The sequence below is a fragment of the Cydia strobilella genome, chromosome 1, assembly GCF_947568885.1.
Source record: "Cydia strobilella chromosome 1, ilCydStro3.1, whole genome shotgun sequence".
In the NCBI taxonomy this organism is placed as follows: Eukaryota; Metazoa; Arthropoda; class Insecta; order Lepidoptera; family Tortricidae; genus Cydia; species Cydia strobilella.
This window is the reverse complement of record NC_086041.1, coordinates 19,000,203-19,026,522: the sequence shown is the minus strand read 5'-3', so window position 1 is coordinate 19,026,522 and position 26,320 is coordinate 19,000,203. Positions and strand designations below refer to the sequence as shown.

General features: G+C 37.6%; 1 protein-coding gene across 1 annotated transcript in view; it reads left to right on the top strand.

Moving 5' to 3' along the window:
- Window positions 1–237: 237 nt before the first annotated feature.
- The window catches only part of LOC134746303 (uncharacterized), a 54,395-nt gene continuing 28,312 nt past the window's right edge, over window positions 238–26,320 (top strand). The window contains exons 1-2 of the mRNA XM_063680686.1: window positions 238–898; window positions 10,333–10,485. Of these exons, the coding sequence (XP_063536756.1) occupies window positions 365–898; window positions 10,333–10,485 (687 nt within the window). The 5' untranslated portion in view covers window positions 238–364. The remainder of the gene's footprint in view (window positions 899–10,332; window positions 10,486–26,320) is intronic.

Below are 26,320 nucleotides of genomic sequence, written 5' to 3'. Positions count from 1 at the left end.
AAGCGGAAAATAAAAAATACCCATTGCATCGTCTGATTTATGAGACGACCGCAAAAGACGCACCCTAATCCGTTCACCTTATTAAGTAAGTAATTCATAAGGCTGAGATAAAGGCCATTCAATTGAAGTAAACTAGAAGAAAACTATTTAATTGCCGATATCCCGTCTTGTGCAGTTGCAACCAGCCGTCGAACCTTTATCTCCGAAGTGTACCGACAGCTCACTAGGATCGAGTCGTTATCGCGTCGAACCGCGCGGCGCGTCGCAGCAAACAAGTTAGTTGTAGTGCGTCACGGCGGGACGCGGTGATATTAGAATTACTAGTTGAAATACAGTCGCGTTTAGAACCTAGAGAGCCGCAGACATGCGGGGCAGCACCGCCGGCCTCGCGGACACTCTCGCCAGTGGGTCCCGCGCACATGCCGTCCTACTAGAGCTGGCTGATGCGCTCTTCGCGAGCATCGTCGTCGCTCCCGCCGTGGTCGCCTACTGGAAGGCGACATGGACGCTCATGGACTTGTACGTTTTACCGGAGAACAGTGTCGGCTCCGCGGCGATGTGCACCGCCTTCGGATTTTGCTGTGACTTGTTGTTTTGCTTAACGCAGAATCAGTTGAGCAGGTACCTGTGCCCGGACCGGGGCAGGTTGACGTATTATGTGTTGTCGAGACTGTACACTTGCCTGGCCGGGGTGGCGTGTGTCGGGGCGTGGCGGGGGGCGTGGAACCTGCTGAACGAGTGCACGGGCGACAGCGCGAAGACGCTGCTGTCGACGACGGCAGCGGCGACGCTGTCGCTGGCGGCGCTGCGCTCGCTGCGCAACATTTGCGCGGCGCCGTTCGCGGTGGCCGTGGACACGCCACAGGATTACTTTGATGTCCCAACCATGTTTAGAACGGTTGGTATCGCAAATACAATATATCTCATTTGATAATAATAACCTGTACCATACCTCTACCATCTCCATTTAAAAAAAAAAGCAGATTGGTCTGTGATGATCGTTGGACAAAATACATATTCATTATGATAGGTAGAATATGTTACTGTCAGGTCATTGCGTTATAATACTGTTGGCCTTACCAAAGGCCTTACTCACACATAACACATAATTTTTCCCTCCTTACCTTCACAGTTGACCTGAAATTGCCAATTTGAAATCAAACAATTAGTTTAAAAAAAAAATATGATTGTGTAGTATGACGATAGGCGGCATAACGTTAAGCACCAATTCCAAAATGTATATTCTTGTTCTTGTTTATTTGTTTTACACGGGGTAGTTGTTGTTTCACCCCTCGTGCTAATATTAATACCCGAGCAATCGAAATATTCCAAAATAGAACCATGAGCGTAGCGAGTTGTTCAAATAGTGGAATCTTGAGCGTTACGAGGGTTATAAGGCACGGAGGTTAAACAAGCTTTGGTTTCAGCTTCGGCGACGTCTGAGGTTAATAACTGTTTAAGTTTAGGTTTTCCCTCTGGGTCTGTCGCTTTCGTAAAAAATAATGCCTACGCCAATCTATTATGGATGAGTTGCCAAGCGGACCCCAGGCTCCCATTAACCGTGGCATTAAGCCGGGACAAATCCTAGGAAGAAGTTAGAAGAAGTAAATAGGAAAATAAATTACACATTGTATCTTTACAAACGACCATATTTATAGTGATGGTAATGGTACAGGTAAACATGCCTTCAATTTTAGCATGCTCAATTCGATTCTGATTCGTACTAAGCGCTATGCATCCAGCTTTATGATGCGAACGGCTAAGGAGTGGAATTCACTTCCTGCAAATTTATTCCCAGTCCACTATAACTTGGATCTTTTTAAATCGAGAGTGAATAGACATCTTTTAGGTAAGCATGATCCACCCTAGACCGCATCGGCACTTACCATCAGGTGAGATTGCGGTCAAATGCTTGCCTTTTTGTAATAAATAAAAAACAATATGCCAAGAAAAAATAACGGAGACAATTATGTACAGCGAGCTGCAACAGTGAATACCCACTTTATAAATAAATTCCATTTACCTATAGTGTTCAAAATAGTTCGGCTGTGTGTACAAAATAGGTGTCATCACTAGTGGTAATCAGTAGATAGGCAATTAGGCATCCTTTGCAAGAAAATATATATTAGTAAAAAACGTAAAATAAACTGTATCTTAACAGGTCGCGGATAATAAATTAAAACACATACCTTATTTAATTATGCGTTTAATAGTAGCACATTAAACATAGGTTTTAATTGGAAAATAATGTTTTGACGTAATGAGAGTTACTATTGCATTTTTCACACAGTTTGAGTACGGTGACAGCTGTTACCGTACCTAAACTAACTACCTATGTGAAAAATTAGTGTCTGTAGGCCGAGCATGTGATTGGCGTGACAGTATCTTGCCGCGAGATAGATTTCGTCTTTTACTAACTGTATGAATTAAAGGGGGACGGGTGGTCTATGTCGCGGCGAGATACTCTCGCGCCAATCATGTGCTAGCTAGCCCGGCAGATGTGCGAAAAGAGAATAAAAAATCGGATTATTTTCTTTTTAGTTCTGTACCCAAAGGGTAAAAACGGGACCCTATTATACTAAGACTCCATTGTCCGTCTGTCCGTCTGTTCGAAACGTGATAGCTAGACAGTTGCAATTTTCACAGATTATGTATTTCTTTATTTTTATTTTTATTTTAATCAGGTAAATACACATAATATACAACTTAATTACAAAAGTACCGTTAAACCAGTAAGGTTTGTCTCGGTACACCATCCGCAGTAGATTTGATACAATAATAAAATATAACAACAACATAGGAAAGTTCATAACATGCTCAATTTAAGTAATCTATTATTTAAATTACAACAATTCGAAACCGTTTGCACTGAGCGCAGATTAACACATTTTTTCCTTATCCTATTGTTCTGCCGGCCGGCCGCTCTGTTCGGACCGGTTCTGCACTCGCTCGAGTACAGGATGCTCCAATTATGTTACGAAATTATTAAATATTATTATACAATAATGTAAATGCGAAATTAACTCTGTCTGTAAATTTACGACTAATATTCTTACAGCTGATCCAACAATGCTCTTTTAAGATAGCTTGCAATATTATTAGATGAGATTTCTGCCTTCCATTCAGTTGGGAGTTTATTTATGAGGTCTGGTATTACCTATATATTGCGATGTCCTTCGTCCATAGAAGTTTTTAAATTGAGGTTTCTTTAGCACGCAATTTGTAACTTGCCTGGTCGTTTTTGGGTGATCAACTGTATGCTGTATTTCGATCCTAAAATATTGTTTTTTCAGCATTTGATATTCAAATTTCATGTTTACCGGTATAACTTTGCACATTCTAAAGAGGTCTTTATCAGATTTACGATTATTTTTAACGTTGAGAGGTACAACAAGCTTAAGTAACCTAACCTGTAAATTGTATATTTTGTCAAGGTAAGACTTAAAGGTTCGACCGTAGCTACTTAGACCGTCTGAAATAATGCTTTCAACAAGCGCCGCTATAATAACAAATACGTACAGAACCATCGCACTCGCACTTGTCCGGTTTTTTTATATACATATTATAGTCATTCCGCTTTTCCTGTTGGTGTTATGTCTCTAATATTTATAAGATTTTGTATTTTGTTTTAATCGATTGTGCATTTTGTTAATTGTGTATTTTTCTGTCTGCCGATATTTCTAAATTGTGTGTATTTGCAGCAAACAAATAAATGCTTTATATATCCATCTATCTATCTACATATATTATTATGAATTGAGTCTTCCAATACTCATGCCGCAAACCCTACCTACAGCTGAGCGATACGAGTACTAAACCGATGGTGATAAAATTTGGCAATGCTCAGGGGATGAAAATATAGGCGAGGTACTTTATCCGTATAAACGATGACTCACGCCAGACCGGGCCGGGTCCGGGCCGAGGCGTCTGACATGTCATTTCCTATGACGGCTGATCACGTGGTGCTATCCATAGAAAACGAAGCGCTGGAAGCACCGGCCCGCGGTCTATCGTGAGTCATCTTTAAATCCACCTCCGGTCCGAGAAAATTCAAATAATTTGTACATGAAGTAGAACTTCGGATAATAGAACAGAAGGGATCTCTTTATATTCGTTTTCAACACACTTGCTCAAAACGACGTTTTTATTCCACCGATTTTTGGCTCATAATCCTAGATATTAAACACGCGTGCTCTTTCAGTGTATTATTCCACTCGTGCTTTTTCATTATATTATACGACTGGAGCCTTCTTTAATTGGTCGGACTGGCGGGCACCGGCGCGCCCGACCGCCTGCGCAGTGCGCGGCCCGGCCGGCAGTACGAGTATGACAGATGAAACACACAATACTATCTGTTTTAACTATTAAAATTTGATTAATATGAAAGTTTCTTTTTTTTCTCGCAAGTGTGATGAAAAAGTCGTATGAAACGCGTGTGCATTGGTCATTACACACATCGGCTTTCTTATTGCGCGCTCGCTTACAGCTCGCGCGCACAATATCGCGTCGTGTGTAATGACCAACTGTATCATATGCACACTTGTATCATAATGTACTATTTTGGTCAAGGCTAAGCAACTTATGATTTTAAATAAGTCGTTGATGTCATGTGAAACTGTTTATGAAGTAAGTAAGTAATAACGATGCACCATCGTATCGAAGCCATTAGAGAGTTTTGCACATTGTCCGATCCGATATCGGATGTAGCATCCGACATCCGCCCGGGCGCCGTCTTTAGCGGTCACGCACACTACGAGTACAACAAGCATTATGCCTACGCATATGTACACATACGCACACAAACAAATATTATCGGTCCGACAGCTGACGGGGGGAACCGACATGGCTGTTTCGATATCGGATGTCGGAAGGCGCCTATGACAACAACAGCTGCAGGAGAGTGCCATTGGCATTAAGTCCGCCTTTTTGCGTTATTTATCGTTTTTTAGTAATAATGATTTGTTAAATGCATACAAAAAAAAATAGGTAGAGAAACACATATATCTTACATTTTACTTCCTTCCGACATCCGATATCGGATCGGACAATGTGAAAACGCTCTTATTGGGCTTATACTATAGCCTAAGATACGTTATATATGGTTGACCTTTACCAATACGTCTGACGGATGAAACTTATATTTTATGAAATAAAATATGTTCCTGAACATAAATAAATAGGGTTGCCTAAAGAAATATGGTCGAGACTATTTTTAATTAATTTTTGAAAAATATATTTTTTTTTCTTCAAATTTCACGGACTTGTCTGACTAACGAAATAAGTTCCAATGGAAAGTATACAACTTGTACAACATGAATAAATTAGGTTGCCTATCTTTTTCCGGTCACTATTATGTGTTGCCGTGTGAACCACAACCGAGGCGAACTTATACCACTGTATTCGTAATAAAATTACCACTATTGTGATATATAATTTAAGCGTCAGACAGATGAGTGCAATTATCGATAAAAACTCACCTGTTTAAACACGGCAACCACATAAAACATAGTTTATAAAACAAACGAAATACAGCAAAAACAAGTTTTAGGCCAGGAAATGAATGCCCATAAAAAGTTATAGAGGGAAATGCTTGGAACACAATTTTTGACTTCGTAGCTTTATTTGGACTAGTTAGGGGGTGAACATATCTGAAGTCCCCGGCCGTAACCATGGTGCTGGCGGGGAGAGAGGGGTTTGAAGGTTCCATTTTTCGGTTTTTCGATTATATATCGGAAACTATGCGAATGAGCGACATGGCCACTTATACAAAATGAAAAGTAATTTAATTTGTTACAAGTTTTATTAAGTCAAATTTTTCGATATCTTGTATAGTTTTTGAGATATCCGCTCTTTTGGTTCGCTCCGAAGTTTTATTCTCTCATTTTTACAAATACAAATACAAATTAATTTATTTCATTACTTTTTACAGCAGTTCTTAGTTATAGTATAAGGGTTAGGTAGGTAATTAGTCGATCTTAAGTATAGGTATAAAGAGCAAGTATTAGGTAAGTATTTATCTATACATTATGCAACAATTTATTGGTGTAAGTAATGAAAAAGGTGCGGGTACAGCTTGCTGGATTTAAACCCGCCCTTGGTCAGCTAATTGGAAAGGTATTAAGATTTTATTAGAAACTATGCAATTAACATAAACAAAAGAACATTAGTAGGTAACAATTGTAACAATATTTTTCTACGGGATACTTAATATACAGAATTACATATGTTTCGTAAATTTATATTAATTAGCTACATCAGTGAAGCTGCTAGGCCGGGTTTGGTATCGTTTTCGTATAATTGGGGGTGCTGAATTCATTTATGGTATCAACATTGACACCTTTCCTGAGGAAAAACAAAATTAAAAAAAAAAATGATTTTTTTAACTCCTCTTCACGCTTAAACTGATTTCGTTGAAATTTGGTATAGAGATGATTCGAGTCCCGGGACAGTACATAGGATAGTTTTTATAACCAAAATCATCTTTTGAGTGTGTGAAAAGTGGGGTGGAATTTTGTATGAGGAATCAATAACCGCTGAACCGATTTAAATTTTATTTGGGATGGTCTTCATGTTTGATTTAGTTGAAATTGATACCAAACATGATTTCAAACCTAAATTTAAACAGTATTAACCTCAGGAATTCAACTACAGCGAAGAAGCTGAATTCCCCTCACACCAAATTTCACACCTTCAAAGTATGATTTTTGAGATAAAAACTATTTTATGTCCTGTCTCGGGACTTAAAACATCTTTCCAACCAAATTTCAACCAAATCGGTTCAGCGGTTTAAGCGTCATGAGGAGTAAAAAAAAGTTATTTGTTTAAAGTTTATATGTTTTTACTTCGGAATGGTGTCAATGTGATACCATACATGAATTTGGCACTCCCGTTTTATACGAAACCGATACCAAACATGGCCTAGTAGCTTCATTGATGTAGATATCTAAATAAAATTGAGAGCCCCAAATAAACCTTCAAGAGCGGATATCTCAAAAACTATACAAGGTATCGAAAAACTTGACTTAATATAACTTGTAACACATTAAATCACTTTTCATTTTGTATAAGTGGAAGTGGCCATGTCGCTCAGACCCATACTATCCAAGATATAATCGAAAAACCGAAAAATGGAACCTTCAAACCCCTCTCTCTCCCGCGGCACCAGGGCTACGACCGGGGACTTTTGATATGTTTACCTCCTAACTAGTCCAAACAAATTTACGGAGTTAAAAATTGTGTTCCTAGCATTTCCCTCTATACCTTCTTATTGCTTGGCCTATTTTGTATGAAAAACTTAAATTCATTATTTTAACTATGGTATCTGAAGCTACATAAACTAATTATAGTACGAATAGGACTAGATATACCTTACCATATTGTAAGTACAAAGTTTCAAAGCAATCTAGCTAGCCGTTTTAAGATGAGAGCGTAACTACGTTTGTATGGAGAACTGAGCTTGCTGGGGACTCTTAATATTATAATAGGTACTTAACTAATAATTTCTGCATGCAAGGTTTTTCACACGAAATCACTTTTTTTAATCTTAATCATCAAAAAGAAGCCATGACATCTATTGGAACTCCAAAAATGAATCCCACTCTAGTTCGGATAGGCCTCCTGAAACCGCTTATGGTGGCGCCTACGCACTACGCGTTACGCCGTAGTTCGTAGCGCTACGGAAACGAGCGCGGCCGCGCACTCGGCCTTCGAAGGGTGTCCGTTCACCTCGCTATATTAGCTTATTGCAACGCCAACGTACACTACACTTAAATTATATTATGTAAATATAACTATTCTGTGTGCATAGTTGCATACTATTTATGATATTGAACGGTGTTCACTCTAGTCAATATTTATGTGCATATTTGCATAGGTGTTGACCTTGGTGAAAGCCTTTTCGTCAAAATTCTATTGTCCAAATTTCACTTTCCAAGCAACTTTTCGCATATTTCGCATATAAATCATCGTCTACTATAGCAACCAACATTCGGCCAATACTCATTATAAAATTAATTAACTTCGTATAAGTAGATTATTATTATGACACATAACATAAAATTTGTAATACATGTTATTCGCGAAATTAATCAACTGGCCAATTATTTATTAATATAATAATGTCCAGTTATTTGACAGTCTATGCATAATATATTATGATGTCATGTTCATAGATTAGTATATGTTATAACTGTATGGTTATGGTATGATAGACTTTTTTTCATCGGTGGATGATAACTTACAAAAATAAACATATTGTTTTTGTATCAGGCTTACAGGTTGTATCTAACATGGATCTGACATCATTCCAATATGAGATGGTTCCAATCTCCTTTATAGGACCTGCTGAATTGCGCATTATGTCAACCTTCAACCAAAAACGTGCAAAAACGTCACTTTTGAATTAGACAGATCAGTATTATATCAGTATCATATTGGAATGAGATTTAATAACTTAAACCCACCCGCAATTTTATACATTGCAGCGCAAGTGTATCGCAATTGATATACTTTTCAATCAATCAATCAAATCATTTATTTTCAGGCCCTATATTATACTTTGATTATACTAAGGCCGATAGATACATACCTTACAAACTAACATAATTATATGGGGCATTTTCTATGAAAAGGGACCTTATTGTCGATGGCGCTTACGCCGCACAGCGTCGCGCGGCATTGTATTTATATCGGAGCATCGTTAATAATGGCGTAAGCGCCATCGACAATAAGGTCCCTTTTTATAGAAAATACCACATATAGAATAATAAAAATCTTAAATACTAAAAAAACCGGCCAAGTGCGAGTCTGACTCGCGTTCTAAGGGTACATTATACAATTTTTAACAATGAATTTTTTAGGTATGTGTAACTCACGTTTCACATACGTTTACTCACGTGAAAGTCGTGAAATGTCGAATAAAAAACTAAGTAATAAATTCCGACTCACTTATGAACTATTTATTTTAAAATTACAAAAAAAAATTGAGATTCTCACAATAAGCTGTTTCATTTGATATGTAACACGATAAATTTTAGTTTGAAAAACTTAATTTTTTAATTATCTCATTTACCCCCCAAAAATAGCTCCCGTGTTTTAAAATTCATTTGTTTACGTTACATGTCCTTCTTTGGGTCACAAAGTTAGGTACATAAATATGTGTACCAAATTTCAACTTAATTGTTCCAGTAGTTTCGGAGAAAATAGGCTGCGAAAAACGGACAGACAGACGCACGAGTGAATCCTATATAATTTTCCTAAATAATTTTTCTGACCGCCTAGCACGAGTTGCGTTCTCACGCGCGAGTCCATAGGTACTTAAAGTCGCGCTAGATGTATGGAGTGCGCGCTGGTGTAGGATTCGGCAGATACAGCTTTTCGATAAAGTAACAACGCTAAGCACGAAGAACGTCGTATTAAATTGACTAGATGGGGTTGGGATTTGTTATTTGACAGTTGACATTTATACCTACATTGAAACTAAGTTTAACATTTTTTTTTAACAAATAGTAACAAAAGGAAACGAAAGTTCATATTTCGGTCATAGTGACTTCAGAGAAGTTGTAATAATAGAATGAAAGAGATTTAAATCAATATTGCAATTGGACACTGGCACTCGGAATTATTGGTGAATAGTGAATATACCTACATAGAGGTCTCATCACATATCAACACTGGCAAACGTCAGCGTCAAGCTGAGATGAGGTTATTTGGTGTTATTTGTTGTGTTTTTGTACCCGTTTCATTATTTTTTATTCATCATGGAACAATGGTGTTCCGGACATTTGGGAGGTGTGAGCGGAGCCGAAGCACCTAGAGGCCCTTTTGAATCTTTAATGAGATGTAAGGGGTACACCGAGCGGATGCTGCCCTTGCCCGTATCATGGGACGCACGCAGAGGCAGCACCCACCAGGGTGAAAGGACTATTGAGTTGATGGAATCCAAAATGAACTACGCTATTTGGTGAAAGTGATGGACTAAATACTAGGCTATGGGATAGAGAACCGTCACCAGCCTATTAAAATGGTATCCAATTTCATTTCCGGCAGACGGTGACTCGCTCCCACAAGATGGGCCCCCACATAAAGCGACATCTTAGATGGCTCAAGGGTAACACTGGTGTGAGGGCTGAGGGTAGAGCTGATTGCACTGGTAAAACCAGCGGGTGATAGAGTTATCATATCCCTCCCCATTGTTACGTAATGTCACGAACAATGATATTGTCAATGTTGTCCTTCGCGAGTTGTACTTGTTTTGGTACTAATACGTACTAACATAAACACGAAGCGAAGGAGATTATATCCTGACACATGGTTCGTTTGTTTGTTTTACAGAGTACACGAGAGACGGCGCTATTCGTGGTAGACTGCGTGTTCTCCGTCGCTGTGGTAGGGTCGCTGGTGGTGTTCGTGTGGCGCGGCTCCTGGGCGCTGCTGGACATGTTCCTGTTCCCCGACGACCAGCTCCGCTCCTGCTGGACCTCGCTGGTCTGTACGCTATATTTTTCTAAACATTGTCAACCGCCACCGTTTTCTCTTCGTATATTCATATTATTTGATAGTAAGAAACGTTTGATTCACGTCAGCAATTAATGTAGCATAATAATAAGAAACAGAAGATATAATTTTCAAACCACACTTAGGGTCGTGGAAGTAGAGTTATGTAGGTACCTAAGAAATTTCTTAACTTTCACATGGTCTGTAAGGCCTTCGGCCTTCGCATTTAGGCACTTGTCCTGGACGCTTCGAGCCTTCGAGCATACGCGGAGCTCGGCTTTCGCGTTTAGACACTTGTACTATTATTCTGTATTAAAGAACTAACATCCAGGATGCTCCGGGCCTTCGGCACTACGCGGAGCTCGGTTTCGGCTTTTTTTTTCACGGCTTTAAGGGGCTGTAGACCTGAGTATTTATATGATTTCAAAATCAACTCGATACCTCCACCCGTTCCCGAGATAAAATGTCTTGACAGGACGGATGGACGGACAACAAAGTGATCCTATAAAGGTTTACTTTTTCCGTTTGAAGTTCCTACGGAACCCTAAAAAGAAAACTATACAGCGTAAATTAATTTTTAACAAGCAGAAACGTCTGCGATCGATGCTATTAAGCTTAGAATAAATTTAAAAGTGGAAAAAATAAATTAAAAAATTACTGAAATTATTAATTATTTATTTATTTTATTTTTATTATTATTATTTTTTTTATTATTTGCTGAAATTATAAAGGATTAAGTAGACTTGGCTAGTTTTTACCAACAAACCAAATTTTAGAAATGTAACAAACAAATATAATAGCCTATTTATACGTAAAAACTAGCCAAGACAAATCCTTTATAATTTCAGGATTTTCTACACAGCACAGAACTTGGCACCCATATAGAAATCAATTCTTTTATCGGCGAGTCAAGCGACAAGTCGGCATACAACACATAGTCTAGGTATATATTGAACTTGGCTTCCATTTCACATTTATGTTTTTGTTGGGATATATTTTACTAAACTAGATATATATTTAGTTCTAGACTAACTTGTAATAAGTAACGACTGATTTTCTTTTATGATTCACGTTTTTTTGAAAAATGAATCATACAAGATTTTAAACCACTAGTATTAACTAAATTCTCGTATACTAATTATGAACAAAGATACCGTGACCCTGTGAAGATACTTAATCAATGTCTGAGGTATTTAAGTATTTATAGGTATTTAGTATATCTTTAAAAACATGCAATCCATCTATATTGCATAATAAGGTGTCGCACAACATTTTTAACATACCTATAATCCTTTCCGCATGTGGGTCATATCTACTACGGCGTGCCATTGAGTCAGTGACCACTTACTAGCGGCACAATTGGCTCTTTCCTTTCGGCCGTCTTGGTCCCCTAACAGAAACAAATATCTAGTACAACCTGTTGTTTAAAATCATAATAACATATGTTCATGGATAGTAAAAATAAATAATTAAGTATAACCTAGAGTATTAAAACAATGGTAATCGATGTAAGTAAATGATCGGGACATATCTACATGTGGTTCATATCATATCAAATCAAATCAAATCAATACATTTATTTCATGTAACAAAGACACATTTTATTAGTAACACTTACAAGACTAAGGGGTTAGTAGGTAGGTACAGCTAGACTTAAATTTAAAACAAAATAACACTTACGGGAGAATGCAATCCCTCGCAGTGTGACAAGTAGGGACAGTCAACCCTGTCCGCTATCAATCGCAGAATGCTGTTGGGACTGCCGCGCACCCGGCGCACCAGGGATGCCGCGCGTGCACGCATGGTAGTGTAGAAACAGTCCACGCGCGCCGCCGCGAACATCCCCGATGCGCTACAGAAACGAGGCAGCCCCATCAACACCCGAAACGCATTGTTGTACTGGACCCTAAGAGCCCCATATGCCCGTTGCGAATACTGAGCCCACAGATTGCAGGTGTAGAGGGAAGTGCAAAACGCCCTGAACAATGTAACTTTCACCTCTTTGGAGCACCTTGCAAATCTGCGAGCGATCATATTCGCCCGGACCGACAGGGCCCTTCGTTCCCTTTCTATGTCCCTGTCATCTTTGAGGTCGGTCGCGATCACATGGCCTAAGTACTTAAAATGGTCCACTCTATCTATAGGGGTACCATTGAGGCAAACCCCAGGGACTTCCGTTGCATATGAACAACATCGTGATCTGTCCACAAACGCAAAAAATATACATACCTATACTAAATTTTAATACCTATAAACGTACATAAGTACCTGACCATATTTTGGCACTTATAATTATAATAATTCAACGTATCTGCATTGCGATACAGCGAGGAAATGCCGCCAGCATCCTTGGTACAATGCCCAAGGGCCTATTTTAGATTAAAGCTAGTTATTAATTTGGTTTACGTAGTACCACTGTATATATTTATATTGATTTAAACTAACACGATTTTCACTCATAATTTTAAAACTAACACGGGACTTTATCGCGTAAAAACTTACGTTTATTTACACTTACGTTATGGCCTGACGTTTCGAACGTGACGTTACGTTCGTGGTCACAGGCAGTCTGCGTGTGCTATTAAAATCGTTGCAGACTTATCTTGGTCTAACTCTATATGTATTATTAACAATATCCGTAAAGTCCGGTTTTAACTATTAATACATAGTAACATTAGGTCAATATTGACTAAACTATCCACTTTTATTTAGTAATTGACGTTCTAATTTACAGTTTTTAAATAAATAATAATAATTAATAAATAATTTCTTTATCCAGATACGGTGTTCCAAATTTGTTAGTTTGTTACTTAAAAGCTAGGTTATTTATATTAAAACTATTTTTATTACACACTAATTTAAAATATATATATCCCCTGAATGGGGGTTTATAAGTTAGGACATCCAATGTCTTTGTAAAAGACTGTCTGGCCTGTCCGCTAACATATTTAGTATGCTGTTGGCACTCCCCTGTATTCTGCTTCTGATGGACATGATCTTTTTACGCATAATGGCGTGGAAGTCCTCTACGTGTGCGTCGGCGAACATGCCCGATGCACTGCAGAATCTAGGGAGCCCCATCAGCACCCTAAACATGTTATTATAGAGGACTCGTAAGGCGCTGAGGGCTCTCTGAGTATAACTAACCCACAGGCCGCTGGTGTAGAACGATTGACAGAAGGACTTGAACAAGGTTCTCTTTACTTCCCCGTTTTTGTCTTGCTTATTGATCCATCGGTCACCTTAACATCGCGCTGTAGGCTAAGCTTGTAAGTAACACTCCCTTTTGCTTGTGTGTACATGATACTCGTAAATACTTACTAATAGCCCCTGTTTAGCCTATTCTGACTTGGCCAATTTTGTTTTTCAATGATATCGAGAATAATAGTTAGAAGTATTAAAACATACCTAGTAGTACGTACAATTGCACACGCAAACAAAATTAACAAACGCAATTATTTAGGTTATTACCATCAATTTCTTTTTTCAAAACCTCACAACAGCTTCTGTCAGGTATCATTTCTAAAAATAACTTTCCACTGATCAATTATCCAATTCGCCAGCCAGAGTATAATGGGGTAAACGGTCCTCATGTTTACTAATAAACGAGTCAGCCCGTCTGCCCACGTGGCAATCTGCTCAATGTCACCGTGGTAATGAACGTGAAACCGAGAAGCATCCTGGTTAACTGGCTCCTTAGAGGTCTAGATAGGTTGCTATATTTTTAGTATATTTCCTATCTTGCGGATATTTTCCCATCTCACTATGTTTAGTGAAAAACGCGAAACTGTTTTTTTAATTCTACCTCTAGTAAATATGGGGATCTAAATTTAATGCTAATTTTGGCTAGAAGAACCCAACAAGTAACCTTTTCGCAATTTTCGCATGTAGTAGAAGTAGTAATTCAGTTTTTTTAGGGTTCCGTACCCAAAGGGTAAAAACCTGACCCTCTTACTAAGACTCCGCTGTCCGTCTGTCTGTCAGCAGGCTGTATCTCATGAACCGTGATAGCTAGACTGTTGAAATTTTCACAGATGATGTATTTCTGTTGCCGCTATAACAACAAATACTAAAAAGAACGGAACCCTCGGTGGGCGAGTCCGACTCGCACTTGGCCGGTTTTTTTTAAATTAATTGGGACTAATTAGCCAGTGTCAAGGTATTGGGAGCTATATATACGACGAATATTGTACGGTTAAGCGATAGCTCGACGATTAGCTCTTGTAAAGCGATAGCTGGACTTTACAATGGGCCACGTGGGTAACCTGGCGTTGCCTCAGCCACATAATTTGACTAAGGTGTAGAGTTTGTGAAGTTAGGGCTTGTAGAGTTAGAAGCTTGGCTCTACAAGAGATCTGATAACTTTTTAACAGTGCGAGCCTTATGGTTTCGTCTTGGCAACATTTTACATGAAAATGTTTTTGGTGGGATAAATTTGTCTCTTTGTTTGCACGTTGGATATTTGCTGTTATCTCGGCGCCGGTGAGGGATTAGGGACATTAGGGTCCATTTGTTCGCGCTTACATGAAAAATTGAAAATGTTTTTGGTGGGACTTCACTTATTTTTGTAAGTTGCTTAAGACAATCTTCCATCTGCTAATTTAAAGGGTTCAGCGTAATTTACTATTAAAAATCCTGAAATACGTATCTGGAGGCATCTTTTTACTGATTCCCCATACAAACAAAACCCCCTTTTTCCCCCTAACGCTCTTTTCACTATTTTATATCCTTCTCCATAACAAAAAATATCTACATACCAAATTTCAACGAAATCGGTTATGAATTCGCCTTGAGCCGGTAACAAAGGAATCTATGCTTACCCGCCGCGTGTTTTAGAATCGCACACTTGGGAATATAAAAACATCACAAGAAGATATTATCTGTTAATTAGCTTATGTCGGTTTTTATTGTTTTGCTCATTTTGTTATTACTGTCCCTCTAGCAAACATAATATGTATTTTGCATTACTTACTGTTAACGCTCAGTAGCCAACATAATTTTTGCATGTATCGACCTATCTCATTAAGTGAAATGTAATGTTTCTTTTGAGACAAATAAAAAAATATCTTTAACCCGAATTCCCCATACAAAATTCTCCCCCCCCCTTCCCCTTAGGGGCTAAAAATTTCAAGTTTTTGAATTTTTCTGTTGTTTATGTTAAGACTATCTTACATACCAAATTTCAGCTTTGCAAGCATTCAATAATTCAGCAGGATTTCAAGAAGTACCCTAAAGGTTTTGATAATCATCAGTGATGATGTATTGTTTTGATTATGCACTAGACGCACTGCGATAGGTTTGTGTACCTGTTCATCTTGAAACATTGTTATGAGAGTGAAATTAATAAGCAGGTGATACAATCACGCCTATAACACTGAAACTAGTGCGCTGTTGTTAAATTTCCATGATTTCAACACTTATTATTAATTAAAACTGAATTACACGAATTACACGTATAAAGAAACTGAATAACGCGTGATCTTTGTCTGGCCCTACAATTGAAAAGCGGCACTCGAAAGTACCTTAGTTTTAAGTTTATTGCACGGATGTAAGGATAGTTAATAAAGTATGACTTAGGTATAACTTCATGGTTTATTGATACACTTTTAAGTTCCGTTTCATACTACAAGTAGCACACTTTTCCTGGTCAGGTAAAATAAGTTACTACTTTGATGAATTTCAGCTTACTACTTTGATGTAGGTGGGTTAATAGAATACATTGAAATCATTCGCAGCATTAAGTAATACTTAGGCATATGTAATTAAAGAGTATCTATCTACTCGCGTATAATGTTATCGATTAATTAACATAGCTCTACGGAATTCGAATGTATCATGCGACGCATTTATCAATACACAAAGTATGTCACAGAATATTCCTCGCAGTTTATTTGCCCATTTGATAACATTATTTGGTTTGATGGTCTGGGTCTTTGGAACTAGGAAGTTTTTTTTTAGAACAATGTTCGATACGTGGATGATTTTATATCACAAAGGATAAAATTATCATTTTCAAATCGGTCCTAATTCAAATTCATCCTTCAATCGTCCTATGGAATGTCTGTGCTCTCTCTAACTCTTCATGAAAAAAAAAAAACACTTTTTCTGCTCGACGACTGTAATGGTTAAATTAAGATTTCGAATGCCAAACTGTAAATTTACATAAAAAGTATTTATGTATGGGCTCCCAATTAAACTAAATATTCATATCGAATCGGTTTAGTCACTATTATGAAATTGACCAATCACAGCTCGCCGCGGTCAAGAGGACGACACAAAACGATAGCTCAAATGAATTATTCATTTTAGGTTGTATAGTAAAACGCGCATGTGACATCCTTAATATAGCAACATCCATAGACTACGAAAACCGCTTAGCGTTGCTTTTTAGTCTCCATAGGCTACGGTGGCCAAAATCGAGAAAAATACTGTCTAAAATTTGAATTTAGCAAGGAGCAAGTTCCAGGGGCTCATAGTTACGAGAAGATGTCGTTGACCAACCCGCCGGGCCCCGGCGGCCGGGGCGCTTAGGGTAGACTGGGTACGATTGTGCCAGGGTACGGTAGTGACAGTCGTTATAACATCGAAACTATATGGATCGCGGGGAGGGGTGCAAGGGGAAAGACAACCAGCATGCAAGTCTGAACGCGTGTCCCAGTATTGCGTCAGCCGGTGCGCGACGGTAACATAAGCAGGAGGCCACATTGCTTTTCGACAGTCAAAAGTAAGTCTTTTTGTACGATTTCTTTTTGTAATTACTGTTATTTGTACACAGATAGATTACCTTGTATTTTTTTTGTTATTGCTTGAATATTATAGTTGAATATTATACTTACGAGTAATTACTTTTTACGCAGTTCATTTGGCTCAGTCATGGTGATTTTTTGTTTTCGAAAGTGTGCGTTGGGTACCGTTGTGACAAATTTTGTGGGTACGGTTGTGACGAAGAAGACTGTTAAATGTTATATATTACATGTTAACATTAGATGTTACAGTGCATTATTAATTGTAAGAAGAGAAGTGATCTCAGATTTTAGCTTTTTTGCCATAAAGTAATGGTTAACTTTCTTTAAAAGAAGATTAGGTATGTTATGTTTTGTAAAACATTAGATGTTACAGTGCATTATTAGTTTTAAGAAGAGAAGTGATCACAGATTCTAGGTTTTTGCCACAAAGTAATGGTTCACTTTGTTAAGAAGAAGATTATGTTGTGTTTTGTTAAATATTTCTAACAATAAAAGTCATTACAAACTATTTGGATGTATTTGTATGCATGTCACTACCGACCTTAACCACTGTCACAACCGTCCTTGGGGTGTGGCTGGTTGTGACAATTTCCCTTTTTTTTTATTTGAGCTAATCTCTAATACAGCGTAATTAAGGACAATATTATAGTATTTTTACGTAGGCAAATATTCAAATTACGATTTAAGTCACTTTTCTCCCAGCTAACTGGTAAATTTACAAAATTATGGGCGATCAAACCAAAACTGTCACAACAGTACCCAGTCTACCCTACGAGTATGAAGGTATCGCGGCTGCTCGCGTATCTTAGCTGTATACTTTTGGTTTGTTTACCTGTATGATTCTACTAGTTTAAAGTATTATATTTGTTAACTCGCAGAAAAGGTATTGAATACAATAGTGATATAATCAAGCTTTTCAATTTCGTACCCAATAAGGCCACTCAGCAAGATTCGTGGCCTTAACACGGTACTGGCAAGCTCGGTCGAATTTCACCTTCCCATACAAACGGAGTTTCGTTCTCATTTTAAAACTACGGATTGGATTGTAACGAAACTTTGCATATATAGGACATGAGGTATATCAAGGTCTGTTATTAGTTTATATAGCTCCAGTTTATGAAACAAACGAAATACTTAAAGCAAAAACAAGTTTTGTATGAAAAACTTAAATTCGCTGTATTTTTTTTTGCTATGGTATCTGAAGCTACATAAACTAATTACAGACCTGGATATACCTTATCTTATTGTAAGTACAAAGTTTCAGAGCAATGTAGCGAGTCATTTTAAAATGAGAGCGTAACTACGTTTGTATGGAGAACCGTGCTTGCCGGGGACTCTTAATGGTAAATACTAATAATAATAATATAATTGACATCATCATGTAGAAAAAACTTAAGTAACTTACTTACTCAGGTAACAATGTAAACGTATCAAACACGACGGCCAGTCCTATGTACCTACCTATGCTTTAAGAGGCCGGTGTCGATTTTGGAGCAAAAATGTTATTTTTTTATTTTTTTTTATTGGAGAAACAACAGAGGTATGCGACAGGATAATAGGTTACATTGTTAGGTACATATATGATTGAGATGACACTTACTTCCTTAAACGCTCTCACTAAAACATACTTAAAATAAACGGACTTAACTAAGAGGTATGTTTACATACAAGTTTACCAAGTGTTCCAGACCATGCGTATGTGTACTGTAAATAGGTACTACAATTAAAATGAAAGAGAAAAGAAAACAAAAATACCAAAAACTTGGAAATACTGACAACCAATCTAATCAATATATGTAACATTAAGTACAATTAAGTACAATGACAGTAGCGATACTAATAAATAAGCGATACTATAGCAATGATGACGACACATTACTGACGAACACTATGTTGGCCGTTGAGAATATTGAGTATTTGATTACGATATTTGGGCTTGGCGACATTGAATATATCGATGGAAGTAAATTCTTTATTGTAAGTATTACAAATACGACGTAAGGGGGCTCGCAAACCGGCGTTACTAGAGGCGGTGGAAACCGAGAACAAAGCATTAGAGCGCGAGCCGCATCGAGCTGGGACTCTGAACCGTATGAGCTCCAGCAGGTCTATACTGTTAAAGTGACCTTTGCAGATATTAAAGAGAGTAATTGCGTCACAGCATTTGCGTCTGGTATCTAATGACTGCAATTAATAATAGCGCAACAGATCAACGTACGGAAGACGTTTTCCTGTCAATCGTCTATGTAATGCCCGTAAGAACTTTTTTTGAACCATTTCTATAGCATTTGCATATTTCTTATATAGTGGATTCCAAATTACAGAGCCATATTCTAAGTGGGGTCTAACCAGTGATTTATACAGCAGAAGATAACTTGAAGATTTTTTAAAAACCTTTGCAGTTCTCATTCTCAGAACGATTTAGTTTTAGTTTATTGATTATTTTTAACGATTTAGATTTAGTTTTAGGTATTGATAGATTTAGTCGTTGAAATTATACACGTTTTGTTACGTAATATCTAAATAACAAGTATTGGTTTCTATTAGCACGTCTTCTCATCTTGCCTTTTAATAATGAGGTCGCGAGCGTGCGTCGCCGGTAATATATGAAGAGAAGGGGCAGTTTTTAAAAATTCATCAAAAAATTATGGTGGTAAATTATACAAATTGATGTACAAGAATAGTTTCAGCAAATGTTCTAGATTGTTAAAGTATCAAAATTACGTCGAAAATAAGTAGATTTTCGGAGAAATTGTCACTTGTTTTGAGGTCATTTCTGGAGAAAATTGAATTCGTTTAACTTTCATTTTCTCGAACTCTAAGTCTGTAATCTGATAAAGGTCAAGTACAGAATATGTGTAATACAAATTTACCATTTTTAGCAGTGCAAACTACGAAATTTACAAATAAGAGCGACAAAATCAGTGCTTTATGCGCGTTTACCTAAACGTCCATCAGAAAAAAAAAACATCACTAATTTTGTGAGTCTGTTTTCAAAAAATTGATCTAATAAAAGGCAAGATAAGAGGACGTGCTAATAGAAACCAGTACTTGTTATTTCAATTAGGTAACAAAAAGTGTACAATTTTACAGACTAAATTTATCAATATTACATTTTTGCGACTAAAATACGGCGACCGGCCTCTTAATGTTTATATTTGCAGGTTAAATGACAATAAACCACTTCTTTTTATTTAAATCATTTCATACGCGCTAACTTTGATGAAATTACAATTTTCAACACTTTTTCTAGCTCTTAATCATTTTGTAAATACACTTCACAATAGTGTTTTCGTTGAAACCAGTGACAATAAAACATTAAAGTTTATTATGACTATAAACGGCGAGTTTCCGTTCTTTAGCAAACAACGTACTTATATATTTAATAGAATCAGCTGTTTACTGCCTAAGCTTGGTTGTAAAGAGTATACGAACTACGTTGACGGAAAATTATGCTAATTACGTCACGAGTTTGTTCACAGATAAGAACATTTATGACTCGACTCCCTTAAATAGATCCACTTGGTTTCAAGTTGTGTTCAAACAGATTTTAGTTTATTAACCTGTCAAAAATGATATCGACATACATATATACTAGCAAAAAGCAGAGCTTTTTAAGGGCTCGCGAAGTTTTTCTACCTCATCATCATATATTTAAGAGTTAGACTCTTGTCGGTGAAGCGATTTCCATGCATGTCGGTTCTCTGCCTTCTCCTTGACAGCCTGTCTACGACGACGTTGAGTTTTTCCTTTTTAAGGTTTCGTATCCAAAGATCCGCTGACCGTCCGTGTGTCTGTCTGTGTGTCTGTCCGTCTGTCACTGTATCGTCATGAACAGACAGCTATGCCGCTATAACAACAAATACTAAAAACAAAATAAAATAAATATTTGTGGCGTTCTCAATCAAAAGGTACCACTTTGCCAGCAACCGCTCGGTGTACGTGTCAAAAGGGCCTCTACGTGTTGGCTTCGGCTCCACGCAAGCCTCCTAAGTGTGATGCGATGGGTGAAAGCAATAATATAATTTAAATTTTTCATGTTTTCACCAAGTTATGCTGTAAGTATAATTCGCGTTTAGACAGCAGTTTTCTATGCTTCTGTTAAAGGTACTTATAGATAGGTACCTCATGATGACTGACGCTCCAATAGAATAGTTTTTCTATTTCATGCCAAAAAATTATAACGCCTTTAACATCACATTTAAATATTCAACGATTTTGTTTATTATTGTAACCAGGGTGCGTAGCCCGCATGCCTATCGTTTCCGATACCTAGCGAAGGAAACGCAGCTCTTACTGTCGCACTAATATGGAAGAGTGATAGAGAGACAGCAAGTTCGGCCGAATTTCACCTTCCCATTCAAACGGAGTTTCGTTCTCATTGTAAAACTACGTGTTGAACTGTAATGAAACTTGGCACATACAATGACATAAGGTCCTAGTACTAGTGTAAGACAAAGTGTAGCATGACGCTACATCTGTCGTTTTGTTTTGGAAACTACTTGCTTGTCAGTCATGTCTAGTTTGCTTGTTTGTTTAGTCGTGTCGTATAGTGTGAATTGATTCACGCAATTACGGTTAGATGGCGGTTTAAAGAAACACATGGAACCTTTTTTGGACGATGATATTTTCGAGATTGGCAGGTTACAATTGCGTTGAATTTTGAATTTCAATTCTGATTCGGAAAGAGAAATTTGTTTTCTTCGGGGTACTTCAGATGGATTTTGGGATTGACGTGTAAAGATCTGTTTGTGATATATTAGATTTTTTCCTGGTTTTTTTCGTCAAAGTTAACCTTTTAAGCTTGAAGAGGAACGTTTTCTTCTGAGGTTGCTAATAACAACTTCAAGTGCGCTTTATATACTTCCCGTCGTTCCGCGGCCTTGTTGGCCGCAGTTGCCTGCAACAGGACCTTTTTAAAGCCACCGTGGAGCAGTGCTCCGGTGGTGCGTGGTGGCCGTATCAACGACAGGCGCAGCCGCCGACGTGCAGTCGGCAGTGGATGGTCGTCGACCCCATCAGTCAGCGGTCAGGTATCAGACCCACGGAGGAGACGAGCCCGCATACTGCGTGGTTCGATAGCGTTGGTTGGCCGAACGTTTGCTTTGGAAAGGAACTATCAGACCCACGGAGGACACGAGCCCGCATACAGCGCGGTTCGAAAGGTCACGGTACAGCTTCGGTTGGCCGAACAAATTGTCATCATCTACGGAGCTTGAATATTTTTTTAACGTATTGGAATCGGTTCCCGTTTAATTGTTATCTTTTATCCCGGTTCATTGTTATTTTTTGTGCAATATTTCTTTTAATTCTGTAAAGCCGCTGTTATCCGTATTCCGCATTTATTTAAGGCATTATTTTTAAAATTCTAATTGCCCCTAATTGTCAGGCGAAACTAATATTCGGCAATAAATTTAGGTACCTATCACCCGTTGAAACAGCCATTATCGTCCATAATCTCCATCTCATTAATCCATTTCTTTCATTCTACAGCTAAATTTATACGCCGTAATCTTTCGCACGTACACCAGTTCACGCCAGTGCGGAAAGCGGACCGTCAGAAAAACAATTTGTTTTGGTTACATTATTTTTTTTAATTCCATGTGTAGATTTTTTTAGTGACTTTCGGAAGTGCTTATCAAATTATACGTGTTGTGCACAGTATTTGTTTTAATGCAAAAGATAGTATGATTAACTCTGTCTATGTTTGAAATGAGACAGTCCTTTGACAAACTATAGTTAATATAGCTCCAGCTAATAAAACAAACGAAATAGAGCATAAACTAGTTTTGTAAAAAAAACTAATTTGCTGTATTTTTTTAACTAAGTATGGTATCCGAAGCTACATAAACTAATTACAGGCATATCCTATAGCATAGAGTAACTTACCTATAGTAAGTACAAAGTTTCAGAGCAATCTAGCTAGTAGTTTAAAAATGAGAGCGTAACTACTTTTGTATGGAGAACCGAGCTTGCTGCGGACAGTGCGGACTCTTAATGGTACTGACACGTGTTTCTGATACGGTCACGGGATAATGTTCGGTAAATTGTCACAAGTGTGGACCCACCTTAAGGACGCAGCTGAGAGCTAGAAAGAAATATACTGACCGGACTACGGTCGCTGTCCGGTACGCCTGTTACAGCTTATTTTGTCCTTGCCTTTTTTATTAATAAGACTCCTCTGTCCGTCCGTTTGTCTGTCTGCCACCAGCTCATGAACTGTTTAATTTTCACAAATGATGTATTTCCGTTGCCGCTATAATAAATATTAAAAAGTACGGAACCCTCGGTGCGCGAGTCCGACTCGCACTTGGCCGTTTTTGTTTTTCCTCCTTGTCATTTTAAGTTATATACCTATACTGAGTTATTTCAAAAACACTAAACAGACACACCAACTAGTATGTGTGTTGTGATCAATAGGTAGGTATCTAATTCAACCAGGGTGCGTAGCCAACCTGCAATTGTTAACGCTCCGTAGCGAACGAAACGCAACTGTCACTGTCGCACTAGTGGGGAAGAGTGATAGAGAGAGATGACTACGATACGCTAAAGCATAGTTCATATAGAATTGGTACGCACTAAAAAAATTATATTTTTTTAAGCAAGCGATATAAAAAAGTTATGACGGGTGAATTTTAAGTAGTAATGTATTTAGCTTTTAAATATGCATAAATAAATAAAAAATCTTTGTTATGTAAATAATTACGAACTTTTTTCGTAATGGACCCCATCATATTCTGCACAACATTTTTTTCGACATTCTTGATCCCATGTAGATCACAGCGAATTGATATCCTTGACAATTTGACTAGTCATGTTTAATTGCCCAGTAGTTTTCGATAGATCGAAATTGGGGACAATTCGGAGGATTCATCTCGCGGGGTATGTATCAACCTGATTATATGTATACCATGCCAAAACTTTTTTTGAGTAGTGGCAGCTGGCTAAATCAGGCCAATATTTCACGGGACTGTTATCGGTTTCTAATAAATGGCAAAACTCATTTCTCTAAGCACTCTTTAATATAAAAGTCCGACTTCATTGTTGACGATGTAATAAAACTTTTCGTCTTAAGGGCGCAACTTCAAATTCCTTGTCATCTAATCTTATCATATATTTTTTTGCGAACTTGTCAAGTTTCACGAACTTATATTTTTCGGGAACATTTCCTCTACTATCGGCAATATAAAACTTCGAACCGAGTAGTTGATTAAAATCGAGTTTTACATACGTCTCGTCGTCCAACAACAAGCAACCTTCGAATTTTGTCAAAACTCGGTCGCACAATAGTCGAGCTCGTGTTTTAGCTTGTTGGTTCTATTTAACAGTCCAATTTGAATGTTTAATTGCTCGAAAGCTCTTAATAGCCACCTCTGAGGCGAATCATCTTTACAGTACTACGACATTCTATGAATTTTCGTGATAAATCGTAATCAGGCAGTCCTGGATTTTGTTTGACTGACCTTACCCCTTTTTTTCAAAATCTTATTACTTGTACCAGGCCTCCGATTAGTTTGTATCTTCCTGTTGGCGGATAGAGTCTCCTTGCAACGTTTTATGACCCTACAGACACTAGTTTTTAGCATCTTAAGCGACTTTGCTGTCTTCGTCCCGCACCAGTAAGAATTTGTGAGGTATTTGTGCACGATCATTCTCTTTTTCTCCATTTACACGGTCGAAAACTATAAAATGCATAAAGCTAGCAAAATAATATTTTCACCATGAATACTTTGAAGGTTGGTGATTGAACTGTAATTGTCAATTTTTTTCCGCCATGAAAAAAAAAAACAACTAATTATGTGCCAATTCTATATGAACTAGGCTTTACAGCGTTAACGATTGGCACGTTGGCTACACGCTCTGATACCTATTGATCACAACACACATACTCGTACACTTACGAGTCTTACGACACAGCACCAAGAGCAAACAGCAACGGATGGTCAGATAAATGACTTCTATACACTAATAAATATTATAGTTAGTATCGCTTAATGTATTTTTTTTAAGTTTGGAAATAACCGGTTTACGGAAAAGCCTCGCTACTGTCACATGGGCGTAAGGTGTAAAATGTATTCACTATAAATTATTTTGTAACAAAACGGCCAAGCCACATATTTTAACTAAGGTGTAGAGTTTGCGAAGTTAGGGCCTGTAGAGTTAGAAGCTTGGCTCTACAAAAGATCTGATAACTTTTTGGCAGTGCGAGCCTTATGGTTTCGTCTTGGCAACATTTTACATGAAATATTTTTGATGGGATTTCACTTCTTTTTGTAAGATGCTTATGACAATCTTCCATCTCCTAATTTAAAGGGTTAGGGGTAATTTACTATTAAAAATCCTGAAATTTCATATCTGGGGGCATCTTTTATACAATCTGCTTTTTACTGATTACGCCCTTTTCCACCCCCTTTTTACCCTTACAGGGTGATGTTGGGGTTGAAAACTATTCTATATCATTCTTCATAACAAAAACTATCTACATACCAAATTTAAACTAAATCGGTATAGCGGTTATTGACTTTCCATACAAAATTCCACCCCCCTTTTCACCCCCTTAGGGGCTAAAAATTTTATTTTTTTGAATTTTTTTGTTGTTTGTGTACTAAGACTATCTTACATACCAAATTTCAGCTTCCTAGGACTTTAGGAAGTACCCTAAAGGTTTTGATGAGTGAGTGAGTGAGTGACGAAATCGGGATTTTTTTAGATATGAATAAAATCTAAAGTATAAGAGCTATACAATTGATTTTTTTTTCTACTCGTCGAGTATAATCTGTGTATTACAACTTCATATGCAACACTACACCTTACTCTTTTCAACGTTGGATAGTCTATGGCACTTCCGACTCAAGCATAAGAATTTTATCGATACGGTTTAGTCAATTATAAAAATTTTGAAAATAGAACTTCATACATTTCGATAAAATATTTCTTGTTTAAGGAGACTCGATTCAATGCAAATTAATAACCTACTTAAACACGCTGCTGCGTCGCATCAGCTTTGTGATGTGTGATGATGTGATGTGATGTGGCCAACAAAAACATTTTATTTTATATTGTAGTAGAAACAATTGCTT